The 18279-nt window shown below is 39.5% G+C and overlaps 1 protein-coding gene across 1 annotated transcript; it reads right to left on the bottom strand.

The window, feature by feature from the left end:
* Nucleotides 1–758: 758 nt before the first annotated feature.
* On the bottom strand, nt 759–12642 carry LOC148348282 (neutral cholesterol ester hydrolase 1-like). Its single transcript, XM_088322348.1, has 5 exons — nt 12367–12642; nt 10600–10822; nt 5404–5473; nt 4821–4992; nt 759–3862 (listed from the first exon to the last, which is right to left on the bottom strand). The coding sequence occupies exons 1-5, from the start codon at nt 12505–12507 to the stop codon at nt 3251–3253; spliced, it is 1218 nt and encodes a 405-aa protein (XP_088178474.1). The 5' UTR covers nt 12508–12642; the 3' UTR covers nt 759–3250.
* Between the last annotated feature and the right edge of the window lie 5637 nt (nt 12643–18279).

Here is an 18279-nt window from a genome sequence, read left to right as displayed (position 1 = left end):
CCACATGAAACAGATAGCACTGGTTTCGATGTTTACCAGTCGCAAGAGAAAGCCTTCTAATCTGACTCAGATACAGCACCTTCGTCATCTGGGTGCTGTTGTTCTTCAGTGCAATGCGTCAGTCCAGTCTTCAGAGATGAGCCGGACCTCCACATTCCCCAAAAATTTAGATACGGAGTCATTTCAGTAATTCTTGCGCGAGTGGAAAAAGTTGTACGCATCTAGACTTTTATAAGCTTTTGGATCAGCACCGGTGTATTGGGTTATTTCATTTACGATATAGTGGTACAGACGATGGTGACTCAAGTCAGGCAGACTGGAGGATTTGGTTAAATTTGGTTAGATGTGTGAATATGTCAGGAGGAAGACTGTATAGGTCGGTAGTTAGCATTGCTAATGCTATCCTCAGCTTCTGTAAAATGAGCTTTGCGACAAAGTGAGCCACCTTATCTGACAGCTGCACAATATTGGTTTGACTAGTTATGGCCAACAGTGTTGAATAGTACAGCTGATTTTGTTGTTGCTTACTGTTTACTAGCCTTGTCCGCTATTCACTACGGATTACTACCGTCCGTCATGGTGTCGTCACGTGTTTAGGTCACGTGTGTGTGCAAAGGGTCAATAGTCTGGAAAATACGATACTAAAAGCTTGGATGAAGGACCTACCAGTACATACATAAGTGGGGTCAAAAATTAGTGTGGGGGGGATTGTAATAGCATCACGTCCTAAAGATGTTTTATGAGGAATACCTGGAATATGACAATATTACATTCGTTTTTATTATTATTTAAAAGAATAACAACCCATGGGGTCACTTTTGATCCCACGTGGTGAATCCAAGGGTTGATACTCGTGACACGCTTTAAACTTGAGCAAACATCGCCCTCTTCTGAGAAGCATTGTTAGGGTTGGTGTCTGCTCAAGCAACGCTCACGCGTGACTGTATAGCATAGCGTGCTGCTTGCAAACTTTGCGTTACCTTTATTGGCTAGTGCCATTAAAACTTGCCTCTGATTGGCCGGCGCTGTAAAAAGCCAAACTGTGACAATTCCGGTTGGCCGAAGGCTCCATAACTCAAATAACAAAGGGGAAATATTAATCATTGAAAAACTACAGTGTCTTGCAATTACACAATCGTACTAGGTCACATCATAATATCAATTAGATTTCAATTAATGGTGCAGCCCCAATTGCCAGCCAATGCAGCCATGTCATCTTCTTGTTTACCTCATGCTGCGAATTTTTAGTTTATCCTTGCCTGCGTGATTGCATGGGGGGGAAAAGAAAAAAGGAAAAAGGACAACAAAGGAAATAAAAAGAAAAAAGTAAGTAAAAAAGTAAAAAAAACAAAAACAAATAAAAGATAAAAAGGAAAAAACAAAAGACAAATAAGAACACACAAAAAGGGGGAGAGGGATTAAGGAAAAAGAAAAATAATTCAAAAATGAAGAATAAAAACAAAACAAGAAAAAGGAAACAAAGACCAAAACGCTAAAAAAAGAGAAGGAAAGACTGGGAAAACAAAAGTGAAAAAGAGTAAAAAAGCAAATTGAAATAAGTAAACAGAGAAGAAAGAGAAATAATGATAGATGAAAAGTAGACAAATGATTAAAAAAGGGAAAAAAACAAAATTTAAAAAATGAAGAAAAAAAAAGAAAAATTACAACAAATTCAAGCATCTACAAGCACTTTACCCCAATTACAATCAATTTTCGAACCTTGAAAACACAACATTAAAATTCAAGTATTTTAAGGATTTCAAGCACCTGTATGAGCCCTGAAGAAACCAAAAAGTTTACTGCAGGGATGTCAAACTTTTTCTATTTTTCTCTCTTTCTTCGTCTATCTTTCTCTTTCTTTATCGCTTTCTCTCACTCTTTTTCTCTCCTTTCTTTCTCCTTTTTAATCTCTTTGCACTCTATCTTTCTCTCCCTTTTCTTTCCCTCTCTTTCTCTTCTTCTACCTAAGCTCTTTTCTCTTTCTCTCTCAGTCTCTCTTTCTCTCATATCTCTTTCTCTTTTCTCATGGTGTATGTTCCTCTTATCTTTTGCCTTTCTTTATGTCTGTACTTCTCTCTCACTCTTTCTTTTTTCTTTCTTTCCTTTTATCTCTCCTTCTTTCCTTAAGTCTATTTATTTCTCCTTTTTATTTTTTCTCTATTTTTTTCTTTCCCTCTCTTTCTCACAGTGTCTGTTTCTCTTTTTTTGCTTGCTTTTTCTCTGTGTCTCTCCCTCTTTTGTATTCTTTTCTTTTTTTGCTCCCTTTCTCTCTGTCTTTTTTTCTTTCTGTCTTTCTTTCGTTCTTTTTCTTTCCCACAGTGTCTCTTTTTCTCCTTTTTCTGTGTCTTTTTCTCTTGCTCTTTCCTTCTCTCTCCTCTGTCTTTCTCTTTTTCTCTCTCTTTCTCATTCTGTCAGACAGGACGAAAGGAAGACTGAGATCACTTGCGCTCGTTTCTTGGTTTTATTGAAAGGAAGGAAATGACAAGGTGGGATTCTTCGATCCGTTGGTTGGCGGATTGACGGAACATGACAGGCGGGTGAAGGCTTGGCGGGAATAGTCGCGGACAGGCGTAATCGTAGTGTTCGGAAAAGAGTTCAGGAGTCAGACGGGCAGGCCAGATTTACAGAAACGGGTCGGCAACGGAGATCAATCAGAAGAGAACAGGGAGCAGGCAAAGAGTCAGAGGTACGGGCTTACTGAGCTGAAGGCAACAGGTAGCGTGAGTACAATCGAACAAAGTGTTACCGGAAGCTGGGGATTTAAATATACAGGGTGCGCCAATCAGCTGTTCTGGCTGTTGGCGCCAAATCCTGAACACAGGTGTTCCCGATCCGGGTGATTGTGAGACATTCTCTCATTCTCCCTCTCCGTTTCTTTTCTCTCACTCTTCTCTCTCATTCTCTGTCCCTCCCTTTCTTTTCCCTCGCTCCCTCTTTCTTTTTCTAACTCTTTATCAAAGCCTTTCTTTCTCCCTCCTTATTTCTCTTTCTCTGTTTTCTATCTTTTTCTTTTTCTGTTGCTTTCACTCTTTATGCATGTTTTTTCTCTCTTTCTGTCTTTCTCCCCCTCTCTCTTCTTATCTCTTTCACCTTTTCTATCTAAGTCTCTCTCTTTTTCTTTCCCTCTACCTCTCTAATCTACTAGTCCAGCCACCGCGACAGTGCCTTTTCTACCATGTGACCCTGAGCTTAAAGCAGTTTGACACCCCATGGTCTACAGTGAGGCCTTAGGTCCCCTCCCCACCTTCACTCAAAGGTTCTGGTCCAGCCAGTTCACAAAGTTCTGCAGTGCACGTTGTCCCACGTCCGACATGACGGGAAAATGCGCGAAAGACAAGCAGCCGTGAAATCCGTCCTCGTAATGGTCGGCGAAGGCGCTCACGCCATTTTGTCGCAAACGCTCGGCGAACATCAAGCCGTCGTCTCGCAAAACGTCGAACTCGCACGTCAGCACGTAAGCGGGCGGTGCCGCAGCCAACGCCTCCGGCTCCGCCAGCAGCGGCGCCGCCCTGGGGTCCGCCAGCGCCGGTACTCTGTCCAGAAGTCCCAGGGAACCTCCTCCCTCCGCCGCCAGGGGCCGGAAGTCTTTTTTGCGCTCCGCCGGCAGCAGGGCGTTCCAGTCCAGCCGGGACCGTAAAGCTGGCCGGTCCAGAACGCTGTGGTTGTTGGCCAGCAGGGTCGGCTCCAGGGACGGGTCGGCCCCCAGGTACAAAAGCCAGAAGCGGGCCATGACGGGCCGGAAGAGGATGGGGACCGCCTGGTTCTGCTGGTAGGAGGGCGTGTGGAAGTCTAGCGCCTGCAGGACCGGGTAGATCAGCGCCTGGACCTTAAAGCGGGCACTCGAAGACTGGTCCGAGCCCAGCTGGACCAGAACAAATACACACGGTTTCCTTTTCAGAAACGGATCCAGACATTCAATTCACATTGTGAAGTAATTTTTGCTTAAGGAGCACATGGTAAAAAAACGCTCTCAACAAAAAAAAAATGATTAAAAATTATGGAAAGTAGAAAAACATTTACAAAAAATACTAAAAAGAATCACAAAGTATGAAAAGCGCAATACAGTGAAAAAATACTGAAGAGTATAAAAAGTACTAAAAAACACAAATCTAAAAAGTGAAAAATGTATTGAAAAGTATGAAAAAGTACAGAAAAGTATGTAAAACTATGAAAATTAAAATGCAAAAAATGAGAAAATGTACTGAAAAGAAAAAGGAAGAAAAAGAGTGGTAAATGAAAAAAGTAAAGGAACAAAATGAAAAAGAATACAAAAAGAAGAAAAAAAAAGAAAAAAAAAACAGTAATAAGAGAAAGAAAAAAAGAACAAACAATAAAAAAGAAGTAAAAAATAAAATGAAAAATGGAGAAAATGGTAAAAGAATTAAAAATGAAAAGGACAAAATGAAGGGAAGAAAAATTTTTTTAAAAAAAGAAAAAAGAAAATGAGGAAAATAACAAGGAAACAAAAGAAAGAAGTAAAACAAAAAAACAAAAAAACAAAAGATACAATGAAAAAAAAGAAAAAGGGAGGAAAAGAAGATGAAGAAAAATATAAAAAATAAAAATAAAAAGGATAAATAAAAAAAGCTAAAGGTTAAAAAAGTAAGAGAAATTTGGAAAAAGAAAAACAAGGGGAAAAAAACAGATAAAGAGGAGGAACAAAAAAGGCAACAGTAAAAAAGAAGACTAAAAAGAAAAAAATAGGAAAAAGAAAAAAAGAAAGAGGGGTAAAAAACAAAACAAATACAAAACATGGTTGTTTTTCTAACCTAGTGTAACCATTCAATGTTGATGATGCATATAATGCGTGTGGTGGTCACCTGTATGGCGACAGCAGCCGCCAGGTTCCCCCCCGAGCTGTCCCCGGCCACGCAGAGTCGGTCCCGGTCTAGTCCGTAAAGCTGACTCGTTTCCTCCGACAAAAAAGCCCGAGATGCCGCTAGTGCATCCTGGTACTGATCCGGGAAAACTGCTTCCGGGGCCAAACGGTAGCTACGGCAACGAAAACAGGTAAGACACTGATTTGGAGAGGCTAAAAATGTATTTTCCTCATGCTTCGGTTTTTGAGTTTTTCCTTGCCCTTATGTAGATTTTAGATCAGGGGATGGTGTAATAATAGTCCGTAGTTTGCAATAATCTGTGGTCTGTGCAGCCCTTTGAGACTTCTTATCATTAAGAGCTATCTATACGAATAAACATGACTGCGAATAAAACTGTGAAAAGCAAACAGTGAAACAGCAGAGGATTAGTGCAGAGAGGATCATTTTATTTTGAAAAAGAAAAAAAACGAACTTCCAAGAACCATTATCCCCATAAACAAAAACACTCAAATATATCAATCTAGGGATTCAAATCCATTTTTTTGAGTTATTTTCTTCGTGGAAAAAAATGCTTTCTACTTACTCGACGGACATGACAACAGCGTCCAGTTCTTCCGCCATCTTGCGACACATTAAGTCGTACGATCGCATCCCTGGGAAGTAAAAAAGAAATGATATAATATCAATAAAATCAAAGATTTTGAGTGGCCTGCTTGAAACCAAAATAAAGTGCACGACTCCCACAAGAAATGCAGATCATTTTAAAGTCTTTTAAATTCCATTCTTTGTATGACCAACCAAAAAATAATTTCAATAAGCATCTTGATTATGTATCAAAAACAATTGTTTTTTCTGCGCGATATCCGATGTAGCATCCTTAGCATAGCATCGAAGCCCGACCGGCAACCCCGTTTCTGTTTATGATCCCGACGCCGCTTCCCATATTCCATGTGTTTGTTACCTCAAGTCCTAAGTATTATCCTGTCAAGTCATGTTCATATGTATAGCCCTTAATCACAAGGAGTCTCAAAGAGCTGCACAGACCACAGATTATTATGACACATCTCCTGATCTATAACCTACAAGAGGGCAAGGAAAAACTCAAAAACCTCAGCATGAGGAAAATGAAGAAACCTTGAGAAAGGACTGCACATGGAGTAATTCCCCTTCCTGGATGACCAGGCCGCAGTGGATGTTGCATTCACAAACAACCATTCTACCTATGTAAAACGGTAGATAGAAACATTTTTTTCGGGATGTCGAAAAATATCCGGACATTGCTGTAAGTTAGATTTTGTATTGTGTGCGCCTTTTTCCGAGCACAGGACCGAACTGTAGTGCTTCTTTCCGCCGCTACCGGCATGTGGTGCTGTGAGATGTCACCCAGCATCCACCCTAAAGAAGAAGAAATCCGGCTTCTACTTCCAGGTTCGTGTGTAATCATAACAATGTGTAGTGTATTGCTAGCGCGCAAAGAACTTTGACGTTTTAATTGTTTAATATCTTGTGCATCCATTCAATATGGTTGGTGTAAAGTGTAACGAAGAGACGAGCTGTTTCTTTTGAAACGAAAGTGGAATAAGAAAGCCTAATGCGGTTGAGAAAATGGTTGGATCGCTTTTTTTCGGTCACTTTGTACCACGGAGGAGGAAGTCGCCTAACTCTTGAAGCTCATCTTCCAAAAGTAAGTTAAACTTAACTTTATTTATCATTAGAGAGCATATTATTTTATGAAATGTTTATTTTTTTAATACAATACAATACAGGTTACTTATACAAGCCTTAAACATACCTATACAAACCTTAAACATACAAAATATAGCACTAAAGCAACTTACAAAAAAATTCAACTTATGAATGATCGTCTGGAACCTAACTCGTTCATAGGTCAGGCAGCGTCTGTATACATATATAAATAATTCAAGTAAAATATATAATATATAATAAAAGTATAATGTTTAATAAAAGTATAATACAATATAGTATTGTAATGTACTACCCTTTGGTCTCTTGAAGTTTAGAATCAGCTGCAGCGAGGCTTTTAACTAAGACTTTGATCAAGTTTGATCAAATTGCCTCGATTTTAGCTAACCTGCATTGGCTCCCTGTTAGCTTAAGATGTGATTTTAAGGTTCTGTTGGTAGTATACAAAATCATGCATGGACTTGCTCCGTCATATCTTTCAGACTTTAATTTTACACTAAGTTACGATCCGGAGCTTTCGCTCTGAAAATGCTGGTCTACTAGTGATCCCAAGAGCCAAAAAGAAATCCACAGCTGCGAGAGCGTACTCCATTCTGGCCTCGATGCCGTGGAATGCTCTGCCCTAAGATTCAATCTTCCACCTCAATGGAAATGTTGAAATCTTGGCTTAAACACACTTCTATTCTATAGCATATGAATGATGTTGAACTCCAGACACTACCAACCCAACATTCTGTTAATACCTATATAATATGTCAATGTCTGTGTATTATCTGTTGATGCCCTTTCAACATCCATTACAGCCTGGTCATTCTGGAAGGGGGGTTACCATATGTACGGCCCCTTCTCAAGGTTTCTTACTTTCCTCTTGCTGAGATTTTGAGTTTTTCCTTGCCCTCATGTAGGTTCTAGATCAGGGGATGGTGTAATAGTAGTCAGTACAGCCCTTTAAGATATTTTATGATTAAGGGCTGTACAAATAAACTTGACGCTATTGTAATTTCACTATTTTCTGGTGTAGGTACAATTTAGGCAAGTCTATACTAATATTACTTTGTGTCCAATGTTCCCTCTAAGCTGCACAATCGCGCACAAGAAAATCTAGCCAGCGCAAAATTGCTAATTAAGAAGCGAATTAAGTCAAAGTTACAGTGCATGAATGTAAAAGTACACGGGTTCCGCTGACGCTGTTTTCTAAATGCTGTATTTTGAAGTCGATGTCGAACGAAGTTGAAAAGTAAAGTAAGTCAGTAGAGTTTTTCGAGAACCGGCTTCTTCGGCTCGGCGCACTAAAGAGAACCGGCTCTTTCGGGTCCTAGACGGCTCTTCAGGTTGTTTTTGCTTCTATTTCCCTACACGACCAAATATTAGATAGATAGATAGATACTTTGTTCATCCCCGAAGGGAAATTCACATTTCCAGCAGCATCCCTGAGCTGAGAACAATCGAGAACAATCGAAAATAACACTGGAGCTGCTGGAGTGGCTGCCATTCGTGACGGCGCCGGAAGAAAAGATTCAATTTGAATCATGTACAAACAAACAAACAATTGAATCATGTACAAGCAAACAAACAAACAAAATATATGTAAAATTGTGCACAAAATGACTTAAAAGAAAGGGGGGAAATAGAACAAAAAAGAAAAAAAAATACCAAAATGAAAAAGTAGTGAAAAGCTGAGAAAAAAGAAACAAAAGGAAGAGAAAAAAGAAGGAAAAATTCAGAAAAAAAAATTGAAAAAAAAGAAAAGAAAGAAACAAAAGAAAAGTAAATAGAGAACAAAAAGAAAAAAGTAACAGCTAGGAAAAAATAAACACAATGATAGTTTTTAAAGGAATTAAAAAAAAATAGAAAAAAAGACAGGGAAAAAGAAGAAAATGTTTGTGTTGCATTCAAATAATTTCCAATTATACCAAGTCAATCTTGTTGCCAACATTGTACTTTCAATAAAAAAATGTGATTAAATACAGTTCTGTATCTTGCAACCGACTAAATAAGCCCCCAAAAATGTTAGTCTAGTCAAGTCAAGTCATTTTTATTTGTATAGCCCTTAATCACAAAGAGTCTCAAAGGGCTGCACAGGTTATTGCACAGACTATTATTTCAGACTATTATTACACCATCCCCTGATCTGAAACCAACATGCGTCAAAAGATACCAGGAAAAAAAAAAGAAAATCTTGTGAAAGAATTGTTGTAAAAACAAATGACGTTTGTAGGCCGTAAAACATTTGCAATAATACATTAGTCAATTCATTCAAAAGTGAAAAAAATGTTTGCATTGCCGGAAACTTAGCAAAATGTAACGTGATGTCAAGTTTTGGACATGTTTGATAATGATTTAGTTGCCACACTTGGGATTGCCGTTGCTCACTGTTGTTTCAAGTGTTGCTCACGACTTTGTGTGAACGCTCAGACCCGTGGAAAATTAGAGGGAACATTGTTTGTGTCCCATTTTTTTTCCTTCCTGCAGTTACATCTCAAATAAAACAATGTGCCTTTGAAGTCGTTTATGACTATTTTTATCCTGGAGCGCTGGATGTCTTATCTCGTTGTAAACAATGTAGACTACGTTGTGATCAATGACAATGATATATTTTTTATTCTATTCTATTCTATAAACACTGACAAGTTTATATCTAAAGCTCAGGTGTGCATACTCACCAACAATCCAGCTTTACGCATTCGATTTTTCTTTTTTTCCAAATTTTCAAATGTAAACAACAGTGCTGTGAGTTAATAGTTGACCGGTTGTGTTTGTAAGGTTTGTTATGGCTTAATAGGGGAATTGTAATCATACCTGTATACCTGTCTACATGTACATTTTTGGCATACAAAGTACGTTTATTATGCATTTTAAGACGTGTACGACGTACGAGAAAATCTGTACGGAAAAACGAAAATTTGTCAATGATGGGTACCATCCAGTATACACTGACTATCACGAAACGGCAAACCAATCAAGTCAAACGAGTTTGCTGCGGTAGCCTCTATCTCAGTATCGTTTTTTTTTTTTCATTGCAAACGAAGCAAGCGGTTTGATGTTACTGTGCGCATGCGTCTGCCGCCTCGGATTTAATGTGGTAGTTGTGTAGTGAAAGGAAGTCCGTCTCTTTTTAGAGAACCGACTTTTTTGGTAGTGTGCCCGCTTTGAGACTGGGAGGTCGCTGGTTCGCGCCTCGGCCGAGACAGACCTAATTGGTATAATGGCGGCGCCCTCTGTTGGCTGCGGCTGCATCGACTCGCTACAACGGGTCAGGTGTATCGACATTTCGTTCTGTGTACATTGTTACAAAGAATGACAATACAAAGTATATTATTTTTATTATTATTATTATTTTTGGCTCAACTCATTAAAGAGAGCCGGCTCTCAAACGGCTCACTTGCTTTGATGCATTATATTACGAATTATTATGTTGTATAAAGAAGTTAAGAAAAGAAAGAAGTATAAAAGGAGAAAATGAAAAAAGACAGCTTTGTGGTTATCCCTTTAATCAGTATATTACCAACAATAATTAAATGCAGAAAATGAATTCATCATTTGAATAAGAAAATGTATTATCCTACCCATTTATATTTGCATGTATTTTTTCCTTCTACAGTGAACTTCCAAGCTACTTCATTTTTGAACTTTTTTTTATAATAAACCTCATTCATGTCGAGCAACTCAGTATCTCACAACAAAATGTTAATTGACAATATATATGATATAACGAAAGACATGTACAATATAATATGTTAACCTACATAAATAAACACGTTTTGAAAAAAAATGGTGTAAGATGATTTGGTATTTTGTCCAGGAAAATACGACAGTTTGTAAAGGCATGGAGCCGTGGAGGATGACAGGTATTTAAATCATTAATCGGCGAAGAATTGGCTGAGTTGACGGGTACGACGAGTTCTTTTGTTTATTAAATGTTCTGGAGACGGATGGTGTTTGAGTAAACAGTATGCACGATGAAATGCCAAAACGTTAGCATGTATTTACTGCATTTCTTTTTTTTTTTTTGCACTGGTCAAACAGCGCCCTCTGCAGTAGAGCAATACCATTGCGGAAGTGAGTTGCTACTCACGCGCAGAGCCGAGCGACCATCCCCCGCCGTGGAAATAGACCACGCCTCTTTTTCTCCTGCTTCCCCCAGCGGCCGTGAAGATGCGTGCAGGCACGCCCCCCAGCATTCCCTCGCTCACCAGCACTTGAGGATCCGAGCGCGCCTCCACTTGCTCCGCCCACAAAGTCATGTGATTCAGCAGGTGAGCCTGGTGGCACACGCCCGCCCATTGGGCCACGTCACCCTGAGGACACACAAGCCACGCCCACACCGGTGTCAAGCACAAAACACGAGAAAATCCGGTCGGCCCGCATTCAACAAATTGCAAAAACTTGTTTTTTATGACGTCACCGCAGGGAAAAGGTCAATGAATCAACAATGGCATTTCATCATACAAATCTGAACAGATTTGCGGGTTTGTTTCAGTGGAAATAAAACAAATGAAAAAGGTAAACAAGTGTAAAAGAATAAATACGTAAAAAAACAATATATAAAAGATATCTAATAAATATGGGCATATTCACAATGGCAGTTGTACAAAACAGTATGCTCATTATTGCTGTAGATGGGAGTTTAGCGCGCTAATGACTTTTGGGAAGAAGCTGAAAAGTTGCTAGTAGTGAGGAAACTTTGTGGTATTACTGTTACTGTATTCTTTTTTTTTTTTTTTAGCAATTTTCTACTATTTCTGCAGTTAGATTTTTATAGTACGTCTGTAGTATTTTTGTAGTACTGTATTACTGTAGTTTTATTTTGTAATATTTTTGCAGTTGCATTTTGTGGTATTTCGATAGCAGTATTTTTGTAGTATCCCTCTAATATTTCTGTAGTATTTTTGTAGTATTTCCATAGTAGATATTTTGGTAGTATTTGTGTAGCATTAACGGAGTATTTTAGCAGTATGTCTGATGTAGTATTTCTGTCGTCATGTTTTTGTCATAGTATTTTTGTAGTATTTCTGTAATGTTTCTGTAAATTGTATTGTAGTATATCCATGGTCGATTTCCTGTATTTATTGTAGTATTGCTGTTGTGATTTTTAGTAGTTTTTGCTGTAGAAACTTTTGTCGTATTACTGCAGTTGTATTTTTGTTGTATTTCAGTTGTAATTTTATATAGTAGTATTTTTGTATTATAATATTGGTATTTTTGTACAATTTCTGTAGAAGAATCTTTGAAGTATTTCCTTACTAGTATTGTTTTAGTATATCTGTAGTATTTACATAGTAATGTTTTTGTAGTACATTATTCATGATTATTATAGATTAGATAGATAGATAGATAGATAGATATATAGATAGATAGATAGATAGATAGATAGATAGATACGGTAGATACGGTAGATACGGTAGATACGGTAGATACGGTAGATAGATAGAAGTAAATCTAAAAAAACACGTCTTTTTTCTAATGTTGGGACCAATCAAGGAAAACTCATATCATTTTAAGTTAACTAAAATATAATTGATGGAATTTCTTTCTGCAGTTTCAACATCACGGTGATGGGTAATTTGGACACAGGAAGGTTTATAAGGGGAATTGCAATCATGAATAAGGGGAGCATTGGCTCAGGTTAATAGCAATGAAAGACGTATGAAAGAGTTTTGTTAAAGGTCTAAAATAAGACCAAGTCTCAAATATGTGAATTGGGCTCTATCGGTGAGTTTTATGAATGCCAAACGCCAAAGACAATTGTTGAGTTGTTGTTTTTTTTGGGCGACAGGTGAAATAATATTGGGGCCCCCAGCCTGGGGTCTCTGTTGCAGCTGTCGGGTCCGAAGTGTCTTACCGCCCGCATGAAGAACCGGAAGAGGGCGTCGAGCAGCATCAGCTTCCAAGGCTCGTTGACTCCGTCGGGCAGCGGCAGGTACACGTAATAAGCGGCCGCCACCAGCAGAACCGAACCGAGCCCGGCCCATCCGAACCTCATCGCTGCAGGGACTCTCGCTCCAAACCAGCCGGCCCAGCGATCACCTTGCTTTAATAATAAAAGCGAGCTTCGCTCCGAGCGTCTGACGCATTGAACTGTTGCCAAATTGCTCTTATTTTGAAAGAGTGTTTACGGAAGTTGCGTTTGCCTTGCGTAACGACGTGGTAACCAGAAAATCTTGAATTCACGTATAAAAAGGACACTCTGTTAAAAGGTTTAATAACGCAAGCCTTGTTACGCATGGAAGTTAAAGGGACAGTGTGTAATATTTAGTGCCCTAGTGGTACAAAAACTTTCATTTAGAAAAAAAAACAAAAACATTGATTTGAACAATAGGCAAAAATACATGAACTATTGTGACAATGTTATTTTTTTTCCAAGTATTCATCGGTCGAGAAATGGTTGTTTTAACTTAATTAATTTCGTTAACGCATTTAAGAAAATTAGCACATTTTATAAATTGGCACAATGTAATATATAATTTTTATTTATGTATTTTCTTAATCATTGTAATAACTTAATTTATTAAATTTAATTTGATTATCTTCATTTCATTTATTTATGAATGAACGAATGAATGAATGAATGAATGAAAACTTTATTTCGAACATTAAAATAAAAACAGGACAAAAACAATGAGTCAACAACAAAATAATGTTACATAACATGTTCGAAAAGGGGTAGTCAGAAGCAGATGCTTATTTTCCCTACCCCTTTATCTTCCCTATGAAATACATTTTACAAATCCTCTTCTCCTTTTGTGTCTAATATAACAAAATCTCATGAATATACTTATTACATAGGTCAGATATCAATAATTATAATAATAATCACATATTTTATATACTAATCTTTGTAATACCCATCCCTCATTTGTTTCAGTGTACTTTAAATAGCACATTTTAAGAATTTAATACATGATTTAAACTTAATTTATTTGAATTTATCTTATACAATTTAAATAATTGCAGCACGGCGGCGCAGTGGTTAGGGCTTGTGCGGCACAGTTCATGTCATGGGAACCTGTTGTGGGTTCAAATCCAGCTCCAGACTTCCTGTGCGGAGTTTGTATGTTCTCCCCGTGCTTGCGTGGGTTTCCTCTGGGCACTCCGGTTTCCTCCCACGTTCCAAAAACATGCATTTCAGGTGAATTGGCCGGTCCAAATTGTCCCTAGGTGTGAATGAGCGAATGAGCTGTCTGTCCCTGTGTGCCCTGCGATTGGCTGGCAACCAGTTCAGGGTGTCCCCTGCCCACTGCCCGGAGATGGCTGGGATGGGCTCCAGCCCCCCTGCGACCCTGATGAGGATAAGCGGTACGGCTGATGAGATGAGATGAGATGAATTTAAATAATTGAGATGATATTTTTTAAGTTTTATGAATGACATAAATTAATGAAGGTAAATAATTCTATAAAAGTAATTATTAAAGTATTTTGTTTGAAATACATCGAAATAAATGAATGAAATTAAAATAATTGAATTAATTTAATCAAATTAGGTTGATTATAAAAGTACATTAATTGTTAAAAATAAATCAAAATTAATTTTATTGTATTATTAAAACATTTTAGATATGAAAAATTGTAATACATGGTTTAAGTTAAAATAAATGAATCAAATTATTGAAAATAATTTGATTATTAAATGTATTAATTATTAGATTTCAAATGCATGAATCAAATCAAATATATTTGTAGAGCCCTTTTCAGGCAATAAATTGTCACTCAAAGTGCTACATAAAAACATTCAGCGTACAGTAAGATGAAGGTACAAGTAGTTGGTATTTCGTGCTTGGCACGGCTGCCTGTCGCACCTCCTCCGGTGCCCATGGCTCAGCTGCAGGGTCGTCAGCTAGGATCCACCAATCATCATCGTTTTGCTCCTTTCATCACTAGAACGTTTCCTGGTGGCGGAGCAGTGACAAAGATGTCCCCCTGCAGCTGTTTTCGGGGTTTAGGTGTTCTTTCCCCAGTTCCTGCCCTTCTTCCTCAGCCAAAGCCAAAAGCTGCTTTTCTCAGCCTCCTCTACCAGCTCTGTTATTGCCCTTTTCAATTTCCCTCCTGCTACTCCTACATCCTTCAAGAGGCGTGTGGCTGACTACCCCAGTTAGCCTGGGCAGTCGACTTCCACCGGATAGATTGTCTCTTTCCACCCAGCTTCTAGGCACTCTGAAGCACTGAGTACTTGGCTTTCTTGTGCCAGGCTCGATTTCCCCTTCTGATGGCAATGTTAGTGTGATGAGGAGCACCACCCTTGCCTTGGTGGACCACACCACAATGTCACGGCGTGTTATCGTGATCTCTGTGGGAATCTGGAGCTGCCTTTTGAGATCAACTCTCATGTTCCACTCTTCATTGGGGAAGAAGGGCCTTGGTGTCTCTCTCAACCTTTTTTGTTCTCCCCTTCCTTGACAAAGCTCCCTGTTGGTAAATTTTTGCAGCTCCATTTGCGCTCTTCCAGCACCTAAGGCAGGTTCCCCAGGATTGTGTCGCAATCTAAAGCGGCCCTGGAAAAGTGCGATCTTAGAGCCTGACAAGATATGCTGGAGCCTTGTGTTGTTAGTATGCACATAATTCCACATTGCTGAACCACTGGTGAAGGTTGCAAGGACAGGGGAATGTGTCGTATGTTGCAAGAATGAGCGCGCTTATTCTTGCCCGTGGCATTTTCCACAGGTCAGATCAGCTGATATTCCAGTTGACAAGTCCCTCCCAAGTGGTCCAGCTTCCATGTCGGCTCTGTGACACCGCCTTGATGTTATAGCGCTCCTCTTCTCCCCTTGACACTTCTGCCACCACCATCTCCTTCCACTCCCTGCGGTTAGTTTTGGACCAAAACCGTGGCGCTTCTCCCCACCTCAGGCCCGCTCTTCCTGCCTGGTCTCTTTGTGCCGCAGCCTGCCCATAGCTTTATTAACCTCCGCTTGGATGCTTCACTATCTGCTAGTGGGCACCTTGGCGTTGGTATCCCTTACTGACTGGTTAGCTGATGCTTTTAGCACAAGGACAAGCCTGCCTGGTCTTATCGTGCATGTAGCCCAGCCCGAGGGACTGCAATGATGGCTGCAGTGCATTCTTCCTAAAGAAACAATAAAACCCCTCCTTCATCTCCACCCGACAACCCCAAAACACACAATGGTTGGAATACTATCTATCTACTTATCTACCGATCTAGAGAGAGAGAGAGAGATAGAGAGAGAGAGAGAGAGAGAGAGATGTTTTTTTATGCTAATATCCATCTTTTTTCTTTTTTTTTTCAAATACCGTATTTTCCACACTATAAGGCGCACCTAAAAGCCTTTATTTTTTTCAAAAACTGACCATGCGCCTTATAATACAGTGCGCCTTATATATAGATCAATATTAAATCGCAAGGTCTCGCAACAAAGGCAAGCAGCCGTCGACTAGATTTTTCCTCGTAGGCGATGTGGTCCGCGGTGTATGCTGGGATACATATGCCGGCGTTTCATTTCCCAGCCAATGTGTCAATCATCATTTGAATCGATCACTATTGGCTAAAGTTATTTGGAGGTAAAGGGGGCGGATCCTTTTTATCATTTACAGGCTCGCATAGGCTAAAGGGGCAAAACAAAGCCTGCAATTGGCCGAAAAAGATGAATGTGAATAGCAAGTTTGTTTGTCTAAGGCAGGGGTGGCCAACCCGGTCCTCAAGAGCCGCATGTCCTGCATGTTTTGGAGGTTTCTCAGGTGATGCAAATTTTAAGATTGTTTGCAAGCAGTGCGGGAGCTTGATAATGACCCAGGTGATTGGGATCACCTGTATTTGAACAAAGAAACTCCAAAAACATGCAGGACATGCGGCTCTTGAGGACCGGGTTGGCCACCCCTGGTCTAAGGCATAGATAAAACATGTTTTACTATTCTGTTTTTGTAAATATTTTACTCTCCTGGATTTACTACACTAACGGATAAAAGAGGACCATGGTTGCACATTATTATTGAACGCAACGACTTCGGTGAGCTACTCCGGCTATATATTTTACCTGTATCTTGTTTCAGAGTGATCTCTGTGATGGGTCTTTTTTTAAATTAAACTCAATTCCAAGTGTTTATTGTCATATGCACAGTAAAGTTGCGAGCGAAAAAGAAAATAGAAACTAAGGAATGGTTGGCATTTCTTGAATCCCAAGACTTTAACCTTCCGAATGATATTCGGAACGATGCATTTGAGTGACATCGTACCGACACCGCATCCGAATGTGCCTACGACACGTATTTGCTTCTTTGCAAGCTTTCGGAATGTTAAGGGGGTAATAAGTTTGACTGAACTATCTGACTGTTTTGTCGACGTTCCCATTGTAGCGCCTTATAATCCGGTGCGCCTTATGTATGGAAGATATAGGACCAAAAACTATTTTTTGGGGGTGCGCCCTATAACCCGGTGCGCCCTAAAGTGCGGAAAATACGGTAACAAAGGAAATAATAAAATACAATAAATCAGCAAAATCACGTGCAACAGTTTTTCATTATTTGATGTAGTATTGTTATTTTTCCGTGCAAAAGTAACCATTTAAAAACATAAAGGCTTAGTAGAAGGTCTTTAGAAGAGGTTGGACTTCCTTATTTGAAACCTTCTGCTTCCACTAATGTCACGATTGCCATGGCGCCCGATTGGCCCGGCCCGTGTGGCGCCAGCCGCGGCTTGTTGACAGATTGGCTTCCCTTTTATTTAAGCTCAGTGCTCTCACTCGCCCTTTGTCAGTCTGTCAACAAACCTCTGCCCCGCAAGACGTGGATTTTGACTCTGTCCGGTTTCCTGCGTGTGTTTCCTTTCCGGGATAATTCTCGTCTATTTTTGCCCTGTTTAGTATTCTCTCAAGTTTTTGTTCCTTTCTTCTTTGTCCTGTTTAATTTCGATATTCTGTTTCAATATCAATCCTGTCTGTCCCGTCCTGTCCGGTATCGCCGGCATCTGTCCGATATCTGCTCGGGCAATTGGTATCGATCTCTTCGGTCTCTGGCTTCCTGTCATTCCACGCCAGACAGCTGCCTAACGTGCATGACTCCCCATTTCCCGTAAAATAAAAGGCTTGTTTGAGAAATGTTACGCATTTGGATTCTCCTCCTGTTCCGGTTCATAACAACCAACTGATATGGACGAATGTTACAGTTACTCAGCTGATGACGGGAACACAGATACTGAACAAAGGCATGCTTTTTTGCACACTAGACAATGTTTCACTGGTTCAAAAACATTGTTCTGAATCTAACACATAAAACACTAGTGCTGATGAAAGCCCCAATGTGTAATATTTGACCACTAGATGGCTCTGTGTTGTCTGGTGCAAGGGAGTGTCAGTGATACACCGAAGAGCGTGGCGGCAGGATACCGGAAAAACATGTCACTGATCTAAGAAGGGATTGCACAGTGTTAAAGAGTTAAAAGTTTTTTGAACTATATATTTATATATATATATATGTAACCGCGATCCACATTCACGCTGGACTGGATGATGAGGTTTTTATTATTACAGTTCTGCAAATGGATGAGTCACAACATTAGCTTTTTCTGCTGGGTCTGATCTCTTTGATCTCTTTGTAGTACTCTGCTCTGATTAAACATGTTTCAAAGATTAACAGAAAAAAATGTAAATAAGTCAAAATCACAAAATAAATCAGCAGCCTTCGTATCACTGTGACACTGCACTGTAATGAGCTAAACAATATCGCTCATGTAACTAAAATTTCAAATACTGTGAGCTCATGTGGCAGGTAGGACAGTCCTCGGTTCGGCGAGTTTGATAGAAGTCAC

Source organism: Urocampus carinirostris, chromosome 18 (genome assembly GCF_059441175.1).
Source record: "Urocampus carinirostris isolate Australia breed hairy pipefish chromosome 18, RoL_Ucar_1.0, whole genome shotgun sequence".
NCBI classification, from domain to species: domain Eukaryota; kingdom Metazoa; phylum Chordata; class Actinopteri; order Syngnathiformes; family Syngnathidae; genus Urocampus; species Urocampus carinirostris.
The sequence above is the reverse complement of the archived record's forward strand: the minus strand, read 5'-3'. Positions and strand labels throughout refer to the sequence as shown.

Excerpts from the sequence above, each read along its gene's own strand:
- LOC148348282 (XM_088322348.1), bottom strand. The coding sequence starts at position 12,507 with ATGAGGTTCGGATGGGCCGGGCTCGGTTCGGTTCTGCTGGTGGCGGCC. Across the intron at positions 5,474-10,599 it reads ATGGTCGCTCGGCTCTGCGC|GGATGCGATCGTACGACTTA; the intron begins GTGAGTAGCAAC and ends TTTACTTCCCAG. Across the intron at positions 3,863-4,820 it reads CGGCTGCTGTCGCCATACAG|CTGGGCTCGGACCAGTCTTC; the intron begins GTGACCACCACA and ends GTTCTGGTCCAG.